This window comes from Diplotaxodon limnothrissa, linkage group LG11, assembly GCF_057381915.1.
Source record: "Diplotaxodon limnothrissa isolate DT_005_m linkage group LG11, D_limnothrissa_male_GT1.1, whole genome shotgun sequence".
NCBI classification, from domain to species: Eukaryota; Metazoa; Chordata; class Actinopteri; order Cichliformes; family Cichlidae; genus Diplotaxodon; species Diplotaxodon limnothrissa.
This window is the reverse complement of record NC_140606.1, coordinates 32,355,970-32,373,714: the sequence shown is the minus strand read 5'-3', so window position 1 is coordinate 32,373,714 and position 17,745 is coordinate 32,355,970. Positions and strand designations below refer to the sequence as shown.

The following is a 17,745-nucleotide window of genomic DNA, read 5'->3' as shown; positions in this document are numbered from 1 at the left end:
TCCAATTATCTGACATTCTGATCTGTTTCTGGGATTTCTGCCTTTGTCCATGTTTTTCCACTCGAGACAGTGGCATTGACAAATAGACAGGTTTAGCTAAAGGTGGTAGATTTGAAAATCCAAAGGTTTTCATTGGGAATGACCAAAATGGACAGATTAAGAATGATCATGTCAGAAGGGCAGTTCAGGTTGGGTGCTTGAAATGCTTGAAAATTGTGTGAAAGTAACTTTTTCTAATTTGTGTGAACTAGTTCCTTTAAATCATGATTGTCCTGATGGAAAACTTATGAAACAGAATGCCAGCACTAAAGAAAAACCTGACAAATATTACAGAAAGGAATACATGTTTAATAGCAAATCTGACATATAACCTTTAGCAGTAATTAGTACCTTTTTCTTCTTGAGGAGACGTGCAGTGTTGGCGAAATGCACAAAATTAAAGAAGTGCCAAGGAAAGAATGTAAGGGTGTATCGTAGGGGAATACAATGACTGCATTTTTATGGAAAATCTAAGCAGCTGGTTTGGTGTATGATCTTTCATCATCCAGTGTCATCAATCACTTTTTGTTCTTTTGCAGCCTCAGTCCATCTCTGAATCATTTGAGGGCACACCCACACACACACACACACACACACACACACACACACACACACACACACACACACACACACACACACACACACACACACACACACACACACACACACACACAAATTTTATCCAATCCTCCTCCTTTTACAGATGAATGTGTTGGCCTCGACTGGGTGAGAGGTGTGTGTTTATTTTCTCAGCTCTTATCAGTCAGTTTTAGTCTTATGTGTTCTCTAGTCTAGCTGCTGGCCACTGAGCGCAGACAGCGGTAACTTTGAAATGAATTGCCCAGACACTGCACACACATAGCCTACGAACCCCAAACAGTGATATCTTCTGTCGGCTCATTAAAAGAACATTATTCATCCTGTAATACAATGTTCATCCATCCATCCACTTTGAGCTGTCTGTATGTCCTCTGTTTTGTTATGTTAGATTTTTTTTAACATGTACTCTGTGTGCATAATGTAAAGCAGTTGGAGGGAGTTTTTTTTATCAGAACGTCCTTATAGTGCGATGAGAACATACTTTTTAAAAATGTGTGGGCCTATTGGGAGTTAAACCTCTAACCCTGTTGGTGTCGGTGCTTTGCGCTGCCTGTTAGTCTACATATGGAGTGGGACTCTTAATCTTAGCAGCGTTCAGTCACGCCTACAGATTGCTAGTAGTTTGAACCAGTGGTTTCTTCTGCTGCATTTATATATCTGTTTAATTTTCCTTTAAGAGGCTTAATTATAAGCTTCCCAAGACAATAAAAACAATACAAGTGAGTAATAAGTTTCTTACTATTAGTAGGAGTCGGATCAGTAGGAGTTTGTGCAACTGTTTTTTTTCTCAGGCTAGATGTTTCTTTATAAACCAACAACCACAAGAAAGGCCAGTCTTTCAACCTCTCTGTTCTTGTCACTCTCTTCTGTGGTATCGAGATCATATTTCTAAGTAGCTGCATATGAGCATCTGTCCAGATTCTTGCTATTGTGGTTACACAAAGCTTTCCAAGCATTTAGATGTTATTTGTCTTCATGCCACCCAGAGTCTTTTTGTGTTATGGCTCTTTTAGACTGTCCACCAGAGTTTTAAAAATTTGTCACTTTTCAAAAACACAGAACATCAGAATATGTCTTCACGCTAAGACAGCTTAGGAAAAATCTTTTAAAATCTGCTATCAGACTCAAAATTGGACTCCATTCCACATACAAAAGTGCTGTCCATATTTTGCATTTAGCAATCTGCAACTGAGTGAAGAATAAAGTCAGGAGTGACATTATTATAGCATGGACCCAGTAATTTCCTGCTGTAAATGGTGCTAAAATGAGCATTGTTGTCAATGGAATCAAAGTCTAAGTCATTTAAATAATGAGAAGCATCTTTCTTGTTTTTTTTTTTTTTTTAAAAAGCACAGAAAAAAAGCCACGATTCATTGATATGACGCAGATGGCATGCAGTATCAACACGGATGGTGTGTCTCTGAAGAATTCTTGTGTGTGAAAACAAACTTTTAGGAACGAATTCTGTAACTGACTCGTGTGCCAAATTTAACAACACCCAAAATGCAGCCTTCAATAAGCTGCTCCAAACAAAAAAGCAGCTTTATCATGGCACTTTTATCTCATTCCAGAAAGGTAACTGAGGTTATTGCCTCACTTTGTAGCTTGGTTAGTTGGCATTTTGCAGTTTAAAGTTTTGTACAAACAAAACACTGTCAAGTTGTCTTGTGATTTACAGAACTGTCCCTGTGAGGGTGTAAATCTCACTAGAGATGTGGTCATATGTCAAATGACGCACAACAGGTTGTGCAAGTTATTGTGGATGGTGTTGGCTGTCATTTTCCGAACCTATGCACACAGGCACAGAAGCTGGTTTATTTCCAGAACATGGTTCTTTTTAACTTTAAGACTGGTCTCGGCTTTTGCCGAAACAGTCATCCATCACAGAGGAGTATTCCCCGAGTTTTTTGAGAAGGACCAGAATGGACTGTGAATTTATGATTTCAAGATGTGAACAGTATTCTCAGGCGGTTTGAACACCATCTATTTATTCTGAGCTCTGACTCAAAGTGACCACTGGTTTACCATGATTCATAAAGTGTCATGCAGAAATGTAATGCATTTTACCACAGGCATTCTTATCTCTACATATACTACACATGACCCATCCAGCTGTTAATGAAACCATGATGCACTTTTTGAACAACAGTTTCTATTAAATTCTTGTGTCAGCGTTCATTAATATTGATCCCTTTTCATATGTCTTGTATTTCATAATATTTGCCATATTTTATGCTGCACGTTTAATTCCGCCTTTTTCTATTTTTCTATCAGTTTTAATCCAGACTTTCTCCATATGTATATTTTTACCACTAATGCTACAGTGCTAGAAGTGTATATTATGTATGTCAGCAGTATCCTCATTTGGAAATCTCCAATCATTAATTAATTTTTTTTTCACATTTTTTTTTACTGCTCCATCCTAACTTATTCAAGATGCAGTTCGAGAAAATAATATGTATATAAGATTCCAGGTGGACCACATTTGCTCAATTCTCACCAGCCACTTTTGTACACCTATTTTACTGCTTGTTAACACAAATATTTAGTCAGTCAATCACATGAGAGCAACTTAATATACTGAGGAATGTAGACCTGTTGAGGTTTAAACCAAGTATCAGAATTGGGAAGAAAGTTGGATTAAGGAGCTTTGGATGTAACATGGTTGCTGGTGACAGATGGGCTGGTCTCAGTATTTCACAAACTTCTTGAATTTTCCTGCACAACCATCTCCAGGGTTTAAAGAGGATGTTCTAAAAAGAGAAAATATCCAGTGAGAATCACTTCTCTGCACAGAAATACAGAGATGGGAATGGCCAGTCATCTTCGGAACTGACAGGAAGGCAGCACTAATTTAAAAAAAAAACTTTCAGTGCAACCGAGATATGCTAAAGAGCCTCTCTGAATGCACAACATGTTAAAGCAGATAGACTGCAGCAGCAGAAGACCACACCAGTTGCCTATTTTGTCAGGTAAGAACAGAAAACTGAGGCTACGGTTCACATAGGGTCACCAAAACTGAACATAAGAAGATTGGAAAAACATTGCGTAGTCCAGTTGCGGTTTCTGCTATGTACTTTAATGGTCGGGTCGGGTCAGAATTTGGTGTAAGCAACATGGATTGATCCCGCCTTGCATCAATGGTTTTCTGGTGGTTTGTGCAACATTTTCTTGTCACCCTTTGGCACCCTGAACATTGTTTAAGTACCACAGCTTACTTGAGTATTGTTGCTGACTGAAATATGCCATATTCCATAGTTTCTTTACATTAGAGGACTTTTCTTGTGTTAATAACTCTTTTAGACATTCTGCTTGTCATGGTTCTGGGTCATTTGACATAGCATTTTGAGTTTCATGTGTTTTTTGTGTCATTTTGTATTATATTATGATTCAGGTTCATTTAGTAGTCTTGAATTTATTCCATTTTTTGAGTTTCTTATGTTTCCTGTTTGGTTCCTTTCCTCTCAGGTTCCTCTTGTGTCTTTGTCCTGTGTCCTTCTTGTTTCCCTTTTCTGTTCCCATGTTCCCCTCCATGTGTTCATCCCATGGCTCTCCTGTCTGTCATGTTTATTCATGTTTTACCAGCCTGTCATGTGTCCCCCTCTTGCTCTCTTGTCCCCCCTCACACCCTCTCTCTTCCTCTCTCTTGTGTCCCCTCACTCGTCTGCCTTTCCTCCACTCGTCCCGTGTTGCGATCTCCCTCACGGCTGTGTGTTTCTCCGTGCATTCAGTTCCCAAGTTTCTCCTGGTTTAGTTTGTATTATCCCCGTCCAGCACTGCTTGAATCAAGTTTAAATCAACACACATTTTTTAAAACAGTTTTGAGTTTTTACATTTAGTACATTTTCTTGTTAGTATTTTTGATTAAATTTAATTTTAAATGATTTGTGAATGACTACATTTCTGTTTTTAATTTTTAACTTCTTTGGAAACAAGGTTGTGCAATGAACCACATAATCAGTGGCTGACTTTTACAAGATGGTTTTAGACCCTTTGATTGGACCGGTCAACATATTGCTGCAATTGAATAACACACTGCAAGTATGCAAAGGTCATGAACGACTTCTTATTTAAAGCTTCCCAAGTCGTGAATTAACAAACTAAAAGCTTAAGAATAAGTTGGTTGGATAAATACTTCCATGTCTGAACAGACAATAAAATGTTTGCCCCCCCCAAAAATCCAACAAAATCAAAAGCAACTTTATTGGACATGAAGCCAAAACAGCTTAAAAAAAATCCAGGCTCATCTGGATGGTTTGCTTGTTCTGTTTTTTCCTTCTTGGCAGCTGTTTTGAAGTTTTCACCGTTTATATGGAAGATCAGAAGCTCTGATCAGAAGCTCTGACTCACTGCGCTGTCACGTTTACACCACTAAAGAGATGCTTTGTTTACATGAGTTTAGGTAGCGGTCAGACGGGTCAGATTCAGAAGCCCGCAGTCAAGCACATAGGCACACATACTGTCACAGACCTCATTTCAGCACTCACACATGCATAACCATGGATGCATGCACGTGCCACACAGTGCACTGTTCAAATATAGACACACACACACACAATCAAAGTAAAGTAGCTGTGTGTGTGTTTATGTCACGCTCTTTTGTTTTCCTGCACACAGAAATCTGGCGCTGGCTTTCAGTAGTCATTCAGCAGTTCTCTGCTGCGAAACATGAGAGGTACTACACACACACACAAACACATTGCATACAATCGTGTTTCCATAGCTGCAGAGGACATTACATGACTTACATTACACTTCCTGAAGTCTTACCCTAACCCTAACCATCACCACTGCTTGCTTATGTACACACAGTGTGTATATATATATATACACTTTGTGTCATTCTTTTTCCTTTCTTAACTCCCTTCTCTGCCTCTCGCTGGCCTGCTCTGGGCCAGCCTGGCGTGTATCAGGACTGCAAGAGCTGAACCACTTCTGCTGACCCTCAGTGGTCAGATTTGGCCCTAAGGCGAGTGCTTTACATTGGTTAAAGTCCTGAAAATAAGGAAAAATAGATTAATGGAAGCTTTGTGAGTTGTAATGAATACCAGGACATGACTTAAAGGAGCTGGATCCCAGTCACATAGCCAGAGTTTACTCTGTGATTTGTCCAGAAAATTGCACCCTGCTTTATGGATTGCAGGGGAAGTGGCTGCTGAGCTGTAGATGGAATAGCGCCTGGTGTAAACAGTGCACCATGTACACAGAAATAAATCATTTTGACTATCACTATTAAAAATACAATGCTGTAAAAAATACTTTCTATTACCCGGAAATGTTTAATTAATTTTACTGCTTTATTGTTGAGGTACAAACAGGTAGCTTTGAGTTAGACTTCTGGACTTAATGCACCCAAGTTGGGGCTTTTGTTTCTGTTTTTTTTTTGGGGGTTTTTTCAGCTCTTTAAATTGGTCTCCTGTTTTTAGTCAGAGCTTCAGTCAGAGCTTTGTTGCTGAGATTAATAAATGCCATGTCATCTTCCCATGTCAGAAGCAGAAACAAATAACCACAGAAACAGCAAGTTTGGATGAGACTGGTGCAGCAATAAAGGTTGCTGTAGCTGAATTTCAGAAATAACGACTCTTAAATCCCATTTCTAAATCTGCTGTCATGATACACATTAACCGTTCCCATCAACTGCTGACAATCCCTTGTTAACGGGACAGATGTGTCACTTGGTTTTGATTTGTTGGGATAAAATAAAAACAAAATGTACAGATGCCCTTAAAGTAAAAAAACTGTTTTCCTCCAATGAGGATGTCCTGACTTTACTGCAAAAATGAAGCCAATTTTAAGGAGCAAAGGTTTTCGTAATGGTCATCATTCAACTAAAAACTGAAATCCCCTGATCTAAGATGAGCACGTGTAGTTCCAGTCTATTTTATTTAGTGTTTTAGCAACTACATCTAGAACTTTAGAGAACTTTATTTCTCAGTTATGTACAGTACAAGTCCCCTGCTTCTCTTTTTTCTCTTGTTCTTTTCATGACTCATTTTGACCATTTTTGCATAAAAGAAACAAAGCCAGAGGGAAAAACAGCTACAAATACAAGTGACGAAGGAGCAGGTGTTATAAGAAAATGTGGCTGCAATTTTGAGGAACACTAGCAACACTAAAAACAATAACAGTGTTGGGGACGACACCTCGCGTGTCTGCCTTTCATCACTTTTCTTTTTTTGTGTCCTCCTTTATTATTTCCCTACAGTGCAACATGCAAGGTTTGTCTTTGCTCAGATGTAAACATGCAAACATCGCATGCACTTTCTCAAATCTTTGGCATACGGGATTCGTCTCCGTGGAAACAGTATGTTTTTTTTTTCCTGCTACAACTGTTGCGTATCTGTTTGTGTGCTAGCTGCCGCCCCATGTGTCTTTGATTCTCTAGCTCAGTTTGCGTCCACGCTTGTTTGCAAGAGTGTGTGTTCACTGTAAGTGCAAGTGTCAACACAAGTTTATTTCCAAACTTTTTTGCTGAGATTTGTCACACAGTGCTTTACTGCAAATAAAGAACGACCAGTGGTGATGCATGTGTGCGTGCGCGCGCACAAACAAACATGCATGAGGACCGGTTGTGCAAAGAGGAGGGGAGGTAGCGCCTTCTGACTTTTATTGTTATTCCAGTTTTTATTCGTCTCAGATGGCGACTCAATCCCCTGTTCACCACACACTGCCTCCTTTGTTCTCACTCTCGCCTTCCTACTCTCGCTCTCTCCCTTCTCTCTCTACCTTTCCATCTTTTCCTTTCTTTCCTCCTCTCTTTCATTTGTCATTTTGCCCTTTAGTGACTTTAAATGCCGTCTTCCTCCTGTTATTCCGGTTTACTTCCCCTGTTTTCCATAATCCCTTTCATTATTGTTCATTGTCTTTTCTCTGTAGTTGACTGTATGCAATAATATGCAGATAATATCATATTTTTTTTATAATTTGACTCACTCTTAGGCTGTAGCTATTTTCATTTTAAGGTCAATGTCAAATTGCAAAGGAGTGATGAGATGGCTTTTATCAGCTGGAACATGCAATTAGCTGGACTGCAATTAGAGTGCCAACTAAACATTTAAGTATGCATAATACGTAACTTGTTATTGAAGTTGTGTGCAATAACAATAATATACACAAACATATTTGCAGTTAAGGTAAATATATACAACTCTTATACAATCAAAACCTTTGGAGCTAATCTTTCTGTTTGGAGAGAATGTGTTTTTGTGTGGTTAGCGTGGAACACAGTATTAATGTAGAGAAGAAGTCCAACATTTTAATCTAACTTAGAAATTAAACACACGCCAACTTTGTAGTTTAATAGTTTGGCATTGATTGTGTGTATTTTATTTGAAATCATTAATTATCAATGTGTTTTAGTTGTTTTGATGGTCTAATGCAGTCTTTGTACACCCGCACACTTCCTTTTTCTGTAGCTGTTACTTTTACAACTGCTTACAGTTATTTCAGCTGCTCTTCTTTAGGGTTCAGCTGGGATGCATCCATAGATCAGCGCTTGTCTTTGTGAGGTATGTTTCTTGTGAAACTCAAACGTGTTGACTTTTGCAAATTAGGAACAGTCAAATTACATTAAATTGATTTTTATCACCGTACATGTTCATGTGCAGTTTATTTTTTCAAGTGCAGTAAATCAGTCAATTCTAATATGATGCATTTGTATTTATATGCTGTCATATTTTATTTTTTTAATACCATTAAATGGATATTCACCATTGCCGGTCTATTCTGGCTGATCCACCTTTTTATCTAAGCAGTTCAAGTTGCTTGAGTCTGCCTGCTGATACAGAAACAAATACACTCAAAAACATGTTAGTCTCAGCTGCTGCTGGTCTTTTAAATGTCTCTGAATTTGCTAATAATCTTCTTGATCCTTCGCAGCACCACGGTGCTGCAGTGATTAGCACCGTTGCTATAGAGCAAAAAAGTTTTGGGTTTAAACCTGTTGGTCTGCTGGGCTTTTTTATGTGGCGACTACATGTTGTCCCTGTAATGTACCTGAGTGGGTTTTCCCCTGGTTCTCTGGCTTCCTCTTACAGTCCAAAGACATTAATTTGTAATTCTGAATTAGCAGTAAGTAATGTTATGACCTTGAATAGTTATGTCTTTTTGTGTTTCACCGTAATGAACTGGCAACCCAGTCAGGGTGGATCCCGCTTCTCACCCTGTGCCAGGTGGGGTAGGCTCTGGCCCATCTTTGAATCTAATCATACAAATGATTAAAAAATGGATACATAAAGAGGTTTTCACTATATTTTTGTCTTCATCCATATTAGATCATTTGCACACATGTTGCAACAGAGTCATCCTCATTATCAAAGCCTATGTTATTGTGCTTTAGTCTAAAGAAGCGAATTCTTCTATGAGTACAATTTTTGTATCTCTGAGTGGACATTAGGTTAAGTGGACAGACCCAACATAGTAATGTGACCTAATCCTGACCTGAATAGGTCAAAGGTCAATGTTTAACACCACACTGATGGTGTTTTCTGCTACAGAGTGACATCTGTGACTCCACACTCATACTTGCACTCAAGCCAGGTATCCCTCAGATTTGAATATCAGTATTTTGTTTTTATATTATTTCTCAGTGGAAATCAAAATGCAGTTAAATATACACACCTTTTCCCCATCTGCTTGTGTGGCATAGAGCTCATCTCCACCCTCTTGACTTCTGACCTCTTGTTCTAAAGTCAGTGGTCAGTTTAACCTAATCTGTCAAGTGTTATAACCTGAACCCTGATAGCTACAGTGCTACAGCGCCCTTTGAACCTAGAATGAACTCCCACATGTAAGCTCACATAATTAAAGCAAAACAGAGATCAAGTCTTTTTTCTTTTTTTTTTTAGTGAAAGAATGAGTGGGAGGAAGATGGGTGGAGAATACACAGTGAAAAAGTGACAAAAAGAAAACAGTCAGTGAGGATGAAATAAGAGGTGAAGAAAGGTCCAGAAAGAAGCGGGTTAAAACGAGGGCAGAGCAGGAAAGGTGGTAAAGTGGGGGATTTTAGTCTGCTTTGTCAACTCTTTTTGTTGGCAACACTGATAATGGTTTAATGTGCCTGAGAACACTTGAACCAGTCTAAAGCCTCTGACTGGGTTGGTCTTTGGGGTCACACAGACACGTTACCTGATGCTCACAGGTTTGACGCCCACAACCTGTCCAGATGTGCCTGAATATATAATGACAAACTGAAGTGAGAAAAAGAAAACTGAGAGAAAGAAAGGAGAGGAAAAAAAGCAAAGAAGAGGGATTACTTTGTGTCTTTTTGGTCTTGTTTGTTAGTCTAAATGGGCCTGGGAACACTTAAAGCACTTAAACCAGTCTGACCAGTGTGACCTCCAGGGCACAGGGGTTAAAAGCCTTCTGCTGACAGACAGAATGACAGGGAGGGAGGGGCCAAGGGAAGTGAAAAGAAAGCTAGAGAGAATGGTAACACACTGAGGTGGAGGAAAGCCTCGTAGTAACAAGGATGTGAAAGACACAAATAAGGGAAGAGAATAAAAGTAAAGCTAGAGGAGACTTTATTAGAGCCTGATGGCATTACTGTTTCATCTGCAATCTTTATTTAATCATATTGTCTGTAAAATCCTCAGCATGGTCATTGTTTCATTCCAGACAAATTACTTGTAATTCTCCTCATTGTAGGGTGAATACAAGACTCTATGTGTGTACACTCACATGCCTGCCAGTTGTGAGCGTGTGATCTTGTCTGCACAGATTTGGGCACCAATCCATAACATAATCCAGCAAAAAGTATAACAGTCACTCAGCTGTGGAGTCCACATCTATCCGAACCTCCGTCTGTTCCTAGCCAAACTTTTGCTCAACTACCTTGCCCAGTTTAGTCTGAAATTTACATTTTACAGTGCTGACATTTATGAAAATTAATATGTTGCTACAAACTTTTTATTTACTCAACACATAAGCACTTGATCATCAGAAAAAACCCATAAAGTCAAGTCCTTCTTCAAAAAGTATAGAAATATATAAGAATGTATGAAGAAATATAAATATATATATACAATAACAGCAGCTGTACAAGTATTAAATGGAAATGAAGAAATATAATGTCCAGTGTTGTGCAATCCACCTTTGTAAGTGTCTTGTGCAGTGCAAATATGCTTAAAGTGATTTAGTGATGAAGTGATTCGATTAGATGACCACGCATCTAATTGAATTAATGTAAACAAAGTCCAGAATGTCCAGTGTGTGTGTAATAACCATATGTGTGTGTCAGTACTGTGTGGTGGTGTGATTGAGAGACCGTATCGCCTGCGGGAAGAAGTTCCTCCTCAGTCTCTCTGTGTTGGTCTTCAGGGAGCGGAATCGCTTTCCTGACCTCAACAGAGAGAACAGTCTGTTGTTGGGATGGCTGAGGTCCTTCACGATCTTCCTGGCCTTGGTCCAGCACCGCCTGCTGTAGATTGAGTGCAGGTCAGGGAGCTCGGAGCGGATGGTGCGCTCAGCTGACCGCACAACCCTCTGTAGAGCTCGTCTGTCCTGCATGGTGCTGTTCCCGAACCAGGTTAAGATGTTTCCCGCCAGGATGCTCTCTATGGTGCACGAGTAAAAGTTCCTGAGCACCTTGGAGGGCAGTTGGAAGTCTCTCAAGCGTCTGAGGTGGTAGAGACGCTGTCGGGCCTTTTTCACCACGGTGTTGATGTGACAGGACCATGACAAGTCCTGCGTGATGTGAACTCCGAGGTATTTGAAGCTGTCCACTCTCTCCACTGGGCACTCATTGATGACGGGGGTCTGGTAGTTCCTCTCCTGCTTAGTGCTGAAGTCCACTATCGTCAGCAAACTTAATGATGGTGGTGGAGCTGGTAGTGGCCACACAGTCATATGCGTATAAAGAGTACAGCAGGGGGCTCAGAACACACCCCTGGGGGGCTCCAGTGCTGAGAGTGATGGAGGCTGAGACATGTCCACCCATCCTTACTGCCTGTGGTCTGCCTGTTAGGAAGTTGGAGATCCACTGACACATAGATGAGCTGAGTCCCAGGTGCTCCAGTTTGGTGGTGAGTGTGGAGGGAATTATGGTATTAAATGCAGAGCTGTAGTCGATGAAGAGCATTTTAACATAATTCCCCCTTCTAGTGTCCAAGTGAGTGAGTGATGTGTGGAGGAGATGAGAGATGGCATCGTCTGTGGAATGATTTGGACGGTAAGCGAACTGTAGTGGGTCCAGTGTGTCTGGTAGTGAAGAAATGATGAAGTCTCTGACCAGGCGTTCAAAGCACTTCATCACTGCTGAGGTGAGGGCTACAGGGCGATAGTCATTGAGAGAAGCAGGGTGGGGTTTCTTCGGGACAGGAACAATGATGGACTCTTTGAAGCATGTGGGGATGACCGACTTTTAGGTCACAACTGTAATAACACAACAGAAAAGAATAGTTCAACATTTTCAAGTGTTATGTGTGTTAAAATGTGTGATAAGTTCTTCAACTTCCAGCCCATGAAAACCACACAATCTTAGGTTTTTGATTCTGTGTTCAAGTTTTATATTTAATATACAGGCATGAGTGGTACCAGCTGTCCAATCTCTTACTCAGCTCAATAAGCCCATTCTGCACAATGTAGCCTTCAAGGGATCTTTGTCTTACTGGTGATTTTTAGTTTTTACACTTATCGTTAGTGTCACCACTGATATTAAAAATCCCCAAAGTGGCTGGGGTCTAGCTGTTACACAGAAAAGATGAAAAGGTCGAACAGAAGATCCATTTCTCAGAAGAGGCTGAGATGGGAGGAGCGCGGGGGAAAAAAGGAGATGGATGCTTGGTGGGAGAAGTGAAGAGAGCAGTGTGGGAGAAGGATGAGATCAGCTGAGAGAGGTGGTCATGCTGTCAGTACATCTGAAGAGTGCGGAGAAAGTCTCTCTCTCTGCTTTTTATCGTTTATCTTCTCTTCTGTCAGTCGGCGAGTGGGTGTCGCCATCTCGCCTTTCATCTCCTCTCATCCATCTTGCTCCCTCCTTCTCTGTCTATCCTCAGCTGGAGCGGTCTCGTTTCGCTTACGGCTGCGTGTGCGCACACCTGCTAAACGTGTTCAATGAGAGTTTATACAGTTCTGAGTTATATTTTGAAACACACAGTGACATAGTCTCAAACTTTTGGCACAACGTCTCCTCGCCGTCATTCATTACCTGCAGAATGCCTGTAAGTTGCGCTTCCATTAGGACACATACACACATACTTGGGATTCAGTCACCTGTAACGGAGTGAGCTCAGAAACATCACGGCCCATTACACCATCTCACCGCCCTGTGTGTGCATATATATGTGTGTGTGTGTGTGTTCTGCTGCATGGAGCCATTAGCTGTAATGTATCCTTTCCTCTCCATCTATATTTGAGCCCTGCTTTTTCTCTCCAGCTTATTTGCGCTCTCTGCCTTTGTTTTTTTTTTTTTTTTCCCTTTATCTTGCTCTCTCTGGATTTAGGGTATTCAAAAGGAAGCTACAAGTCATCACCTCTGCCTCATGCTTATATAATTAGTTTGTGTTGTGTGTATGTATGTGCTCACAGTTTTAAAAAATCTGGTTAATAATATAAGTCACCTTCCATGGTGAGGTTCAAACTGTGTGTGTGTGTGTGTGTGTGTGTGTGTGTGTGTGTGTGTGTGTGTGTGTGTGTGTGTGTGTGTGTGTGTGTGTGTGTGTGTGTATTCACATTAAAGGGTCTGGTTTGTATTAACCGTACTCCGTCCTGTTCTGTACGTATCTTGAAAAAGCTGACACTTACACTTTGTGTGTGCGTTTCATTGACTACCCCGTTTCCTCATTCATCATTCAATGTCTTTCTTTTAAAGAGTGCTGGAATAAAATCGGTACTTCTGTTCCAAAAGTAAGAAAGTTTTACTCAAAATTACATTGACATTTGTAATAACACAAATTAGCTGAAGGGAAACTCCAGTGAGTTATTACGGCACTTTCATAGCAAATTGTGTGAGACTCAAAATTGAAGCAGAAAGGTCAAGATATTTAAACTTTTTGTCCACGGTGCGGCTCAAGCTACAGTGCATCCAGTATTTACTTCTGAAGCGCCTTTTTATTAGATTACATCCTTGCTAAGGAATAATATTAGCGCTCAAGCCAGAATCAAAGTAGCAAAGATAATATTATTAGGATTATTGTTTAAACCTTTTTAGATGTACAGAAAATCGTGGACTATTCTCACACTTTCTGTGATTATAGGGACTAAATGCATAAATAGTGTAAGCAAGGGACAACAGGACAGCATGTGTTAATGGCGACGTGTTTGTGCTTTGCTTTCAGGTGTTGGTTCATCCAAAGTCGTGGTGTTTTCAGCGTTTCTCAATGGCCACTACCCCCCTGCTGACCTCACCGGAGACATCACTGTGTCCTACAGCTCGCCGACAGGTAAAAAAACCCAAACCAAACCATGTGACAAATTTTCTGAATGGACATGTTTAATTTAACCTAAAACTTACAATTTCACAGAATACAACACAATTATCCTAATTATTACATGTTGTTGAATTCATTTAAATAGATAGAGTAGTATTGCAGATGGGTCCAAGTGGTAGCAAGAAGACAAGAGTAATCCACAATTTGTAACAATAAAATTTGTTTATTTTTAAACTGCTTTGACATATTATCCTGGTAAATAAAGTCCACTTCATCAGTATTTTAAATCTTTTAAAAATCCCTGATTGGTCGGGCTCTATCATAGAGCCTTGTTCACTGTCTGATGACAAAATTTACTTTCTCAGACCCAAGTGGACCCTCACAAGCTCACAGAGGCAGAAGTTAACAGAAATTGGACAATGACTTAACACTAGCTAACAAAGAGTAGCATAAATTTGCAAACAGAGTGAAAAGCCAAGCGTGATGTTATTCCTACTTGGCTTTTCGCTCTGCTTTCCTGCGATGGAGTTAAATCTATCAGTCTGTTCCAGCATTGCCGTTAGAAGCATTCTGGTCTATAACATCACTTCCAGTGTTGTGTGACAGTGTTGAACACCAGCTGCTAACAGTGTGCTGACTTGAGGTAATGACATCTGGGCACTTTCCAGACAAGCCCAGTTCATCCCCCTGCTGCCTCCAGGCATCTGTTTCTAGGCCCGGCAATATTTTTGGAAGATATTACTTTCCCCCTTGCAAACCAACAAAACCACTCTTTATTTCAAATGTCACGGGCCTCCTAGAAAAAAAAAAAGATTTATTTGAATATTTGTTCAGAAATCAGGTCATGAAAAAAACCCCTGTTTTCTTGCTATTGTTTCCCTTGGATTGAATTTGCTTTGGCAGGCCTCTGTTGGTGGAACAGTCTCTCCGCCCCAGAAGCACATTTAACGTGAAATGTCTGGAAATATTGGGAAGTGTTTCTTTTTTGTTAAACTTTATTGTGCTGCTAAAAATAGCTGAAAATACGGAGTCTGGAGTAGTTCAGCAGATCTTAGTAGCCAAGCAGCTTGGGGAGAATATGTTGGGAGCTGATCTTGGGTTTGGAAAGAGAGCCAGTGGACTGTAAGTAGAATTAGAAAAAGTTTACTGCAGGTTAGAGGATGAAGACAGATGAATAACAGGATGGGGACCATGAATGAGGTACACACAAGTTACGTTTAAATGGAACGGAGAAAGAGAAACAGGGAGGGTAAACATTGTTGAGAGAAAGGATGGGAAGGAGGAGGACGACAAAAGCAGAGGAAAATGGGAACTACAGAAGCCCTAGGTATAAACTAAAAGAAGGCAATCTTTGTTAGAATGAGGAAGGAAAAGCAGGGGAGTAAATTAAGCTTATTCTCACTGCATGGTCAAACCTATGAGGACACTTATGCATTACAACCACTGTCTGCCAAATATTAAAACCTGGCTGCAGGACTTGTTCCCATTCATATACAAGAGCATTAGTCCAACAAGTGTTGGACTGAAATCAGGGATCATTAAGATTTCCTGGGAATGGAACGAAGAAGCTTTACCTAAAATCTTAAAAAACTTCCCCTTTGGCCATGTAATGTAAATTAGAGTTGGCGGTGTTGAGGGGAATGTGGACCTCAAAACTGATCTGGGTAGTAGATTAGTAGACAGCACTGCCATTACTGAATCAGAATATTTCTCAACAAAGATTCCAGGATTTATTTAAAAAAAAAAAAAAATCACTCATTCAGTTTTGATATATGACCAGGTGCGATTTAATCTGTGAGTCACCAGAACTACTTTAGATTTTTAGTAAATGACTACATTTATCACAGCTTGTACTTTATTCGTGAGTAAAACTTTATTTTTGCTGGAGCTGTGATGACAATGCAGGTGGATGCATTTATATGAAAATGATTCATAAGTACACACAGCAGTCATGCCACATTCAGGCCTACTTCGGCTCTGCCCCGTTGAAAAAACTCTGTCTCGCTGATCAGAAAGAAGGGCAAATCGGTGCAGCGCTGCCGAATAAGCTTCAGCGTAGTGGCCTGCAGACAAGTGTAACACTGGTCACATACATGCAAATAAAACTGAAACCGATGTCCTGACAGGTTTGATTAAAAACATTCAACGTGAGACACTGCTGTTTGTGTCTTTGTCAGTGTATCTTTTAACAATGACCAGTCCATTCCTTGTAACTCCATGGTTGTGTGTTAATCTCCAGCAGTGCCTCATCCTATCTCATCCTCTCTCATCCTCTAAACGCTGTCTTGGCTTGGGAGGAATGCATCACTTTGTTTCTGTTGCTTTCCTTCTTTCCTCATTCCCACCCAGGGGTGATGATTATGCCTTCACACCACCCACTTATATAACACCATCCCACCCTGGGGCTACTGTGCCCTTCTTTAAGCCCTACAAAGGCTCTGACATTTAAGAAGACTGCTGACTTCTTAAGCCCTTCAAAGGAGGCTTGACGGTGTCAGGAGTTGTTACAATCTAGAAAGAATTTCATTAGTGGCCCTCTTTGATTTTCTTAATACTTTGAGAGAGAGCTCTGCACAAACACACTTGAGAAGGATCAGGTGGTCAAGTTGGCGTTTACAGTATACTGTTAGCTCGTACACAAGCTAACAGTATAGTGGCCATTTTCATCTGAACAGGCAAAGATACATTGTGACTGTGCGGATACTTTCCATAAAACCCAGCCAGCCGTGATTCACTGGTTGCTAGGCCAATTCGTGTGGAAACCTAGGAAGCTAGTTGGCAGCCTTTATTGTTTTCTTCTGTTTTACTGAACTTGCCAGAATGACCAGCATCTCCATATGTTGATGTCTCCAGGACAATGCAGTATTTTTGTTGGGTCACTCCTCTTTTGACTACCAGGCCTGAAATCCATTTGTAAGGAACTTTTGTTAAGCCAGCTGATGCTGATGTTGGTTGCTACGTCTGCCAAGCGGATCATGTTCTAAACTCTCTTTGTTAGCGTGCTCTGTATTACAACAGCTTAGTAACAGATTTGGAGGAATGCAAGGCCACAGGCCAGGAAACAAGTAATGTAGGTTTTTTTTTTACAGGATAACTTGAGATTTAAAAAAAAAAAAGCAAATTAATATTTTCTCATGAGCTGCAAGATCATGTGATATGTACAGAACCATATTTGTCTGTTGTTGTATTTTTATTAGTATTTTAATGCATACAGCATATCCTAATAACCCTTAATTTAACTTTTTTATTAACCTTATACAAAAACAGGTTTTCAGGGTTAAGCTTCTTTGAGATTTCTACTCTGTATTTCTGTTCCACTAAGGGGATATTTGGAGGAATTGAAAAACTTGATAGAGCTGGATTTAGTTTATCTGAAAGGACCTTAGATGGCAGAGTTTTTCCTGGCTCAAAATATGTCTTTGAGGGGGACTGTGCACATAACTGTGTTTGGTCAACGTGTGGATAAGGCAGTGACTCAGTGTTACTTTGCTGACAGAAATCTATGCACTTACCAGTTATTTGTGGCCAAAATGTATTTTATGTATGAGTTAATATAAAAAGAAGAAAAAATTAATCTTGATGATTTCTCGTTTTAGAAAGGGCAAAACCTCATCTGCACTTTTAAAGCATTTTTTATTGAAAATTTAGATTGCATGCAAAATATTTTTTTCCTGGATTATAGTTTTGCTAGTTTTCAAATATTTTGCATGCAATTGTAGAGTGTTCAGAGATGAATTGC

At 40.0% G+C, this 17,745-nt stretch overlaps 1 protein-coding gene across 1 annotated transcript in view; it reads left to right on the top strand.

Annotated features, from left to right (window-relative positions):
• The window catches only part of bbs9 (Bardet-Biedl syndrome 9), a 171,725-nt gene that overhangs the window by 29,215 nt on the left and 124,765 nt on the right, over positions 1-17,745 (top strand). Inside the window, exon 14 of the mRNA XM_085364938.1 lies at positions 13,914-14,018. Within this exon, the coding sequence (XP_085221064.1) occupies positions 13,914-14,018 (105 nt within the window). The remainder of the gene's footprint in view (positions 1-13,913; positions 14,019-17,745) is intronic.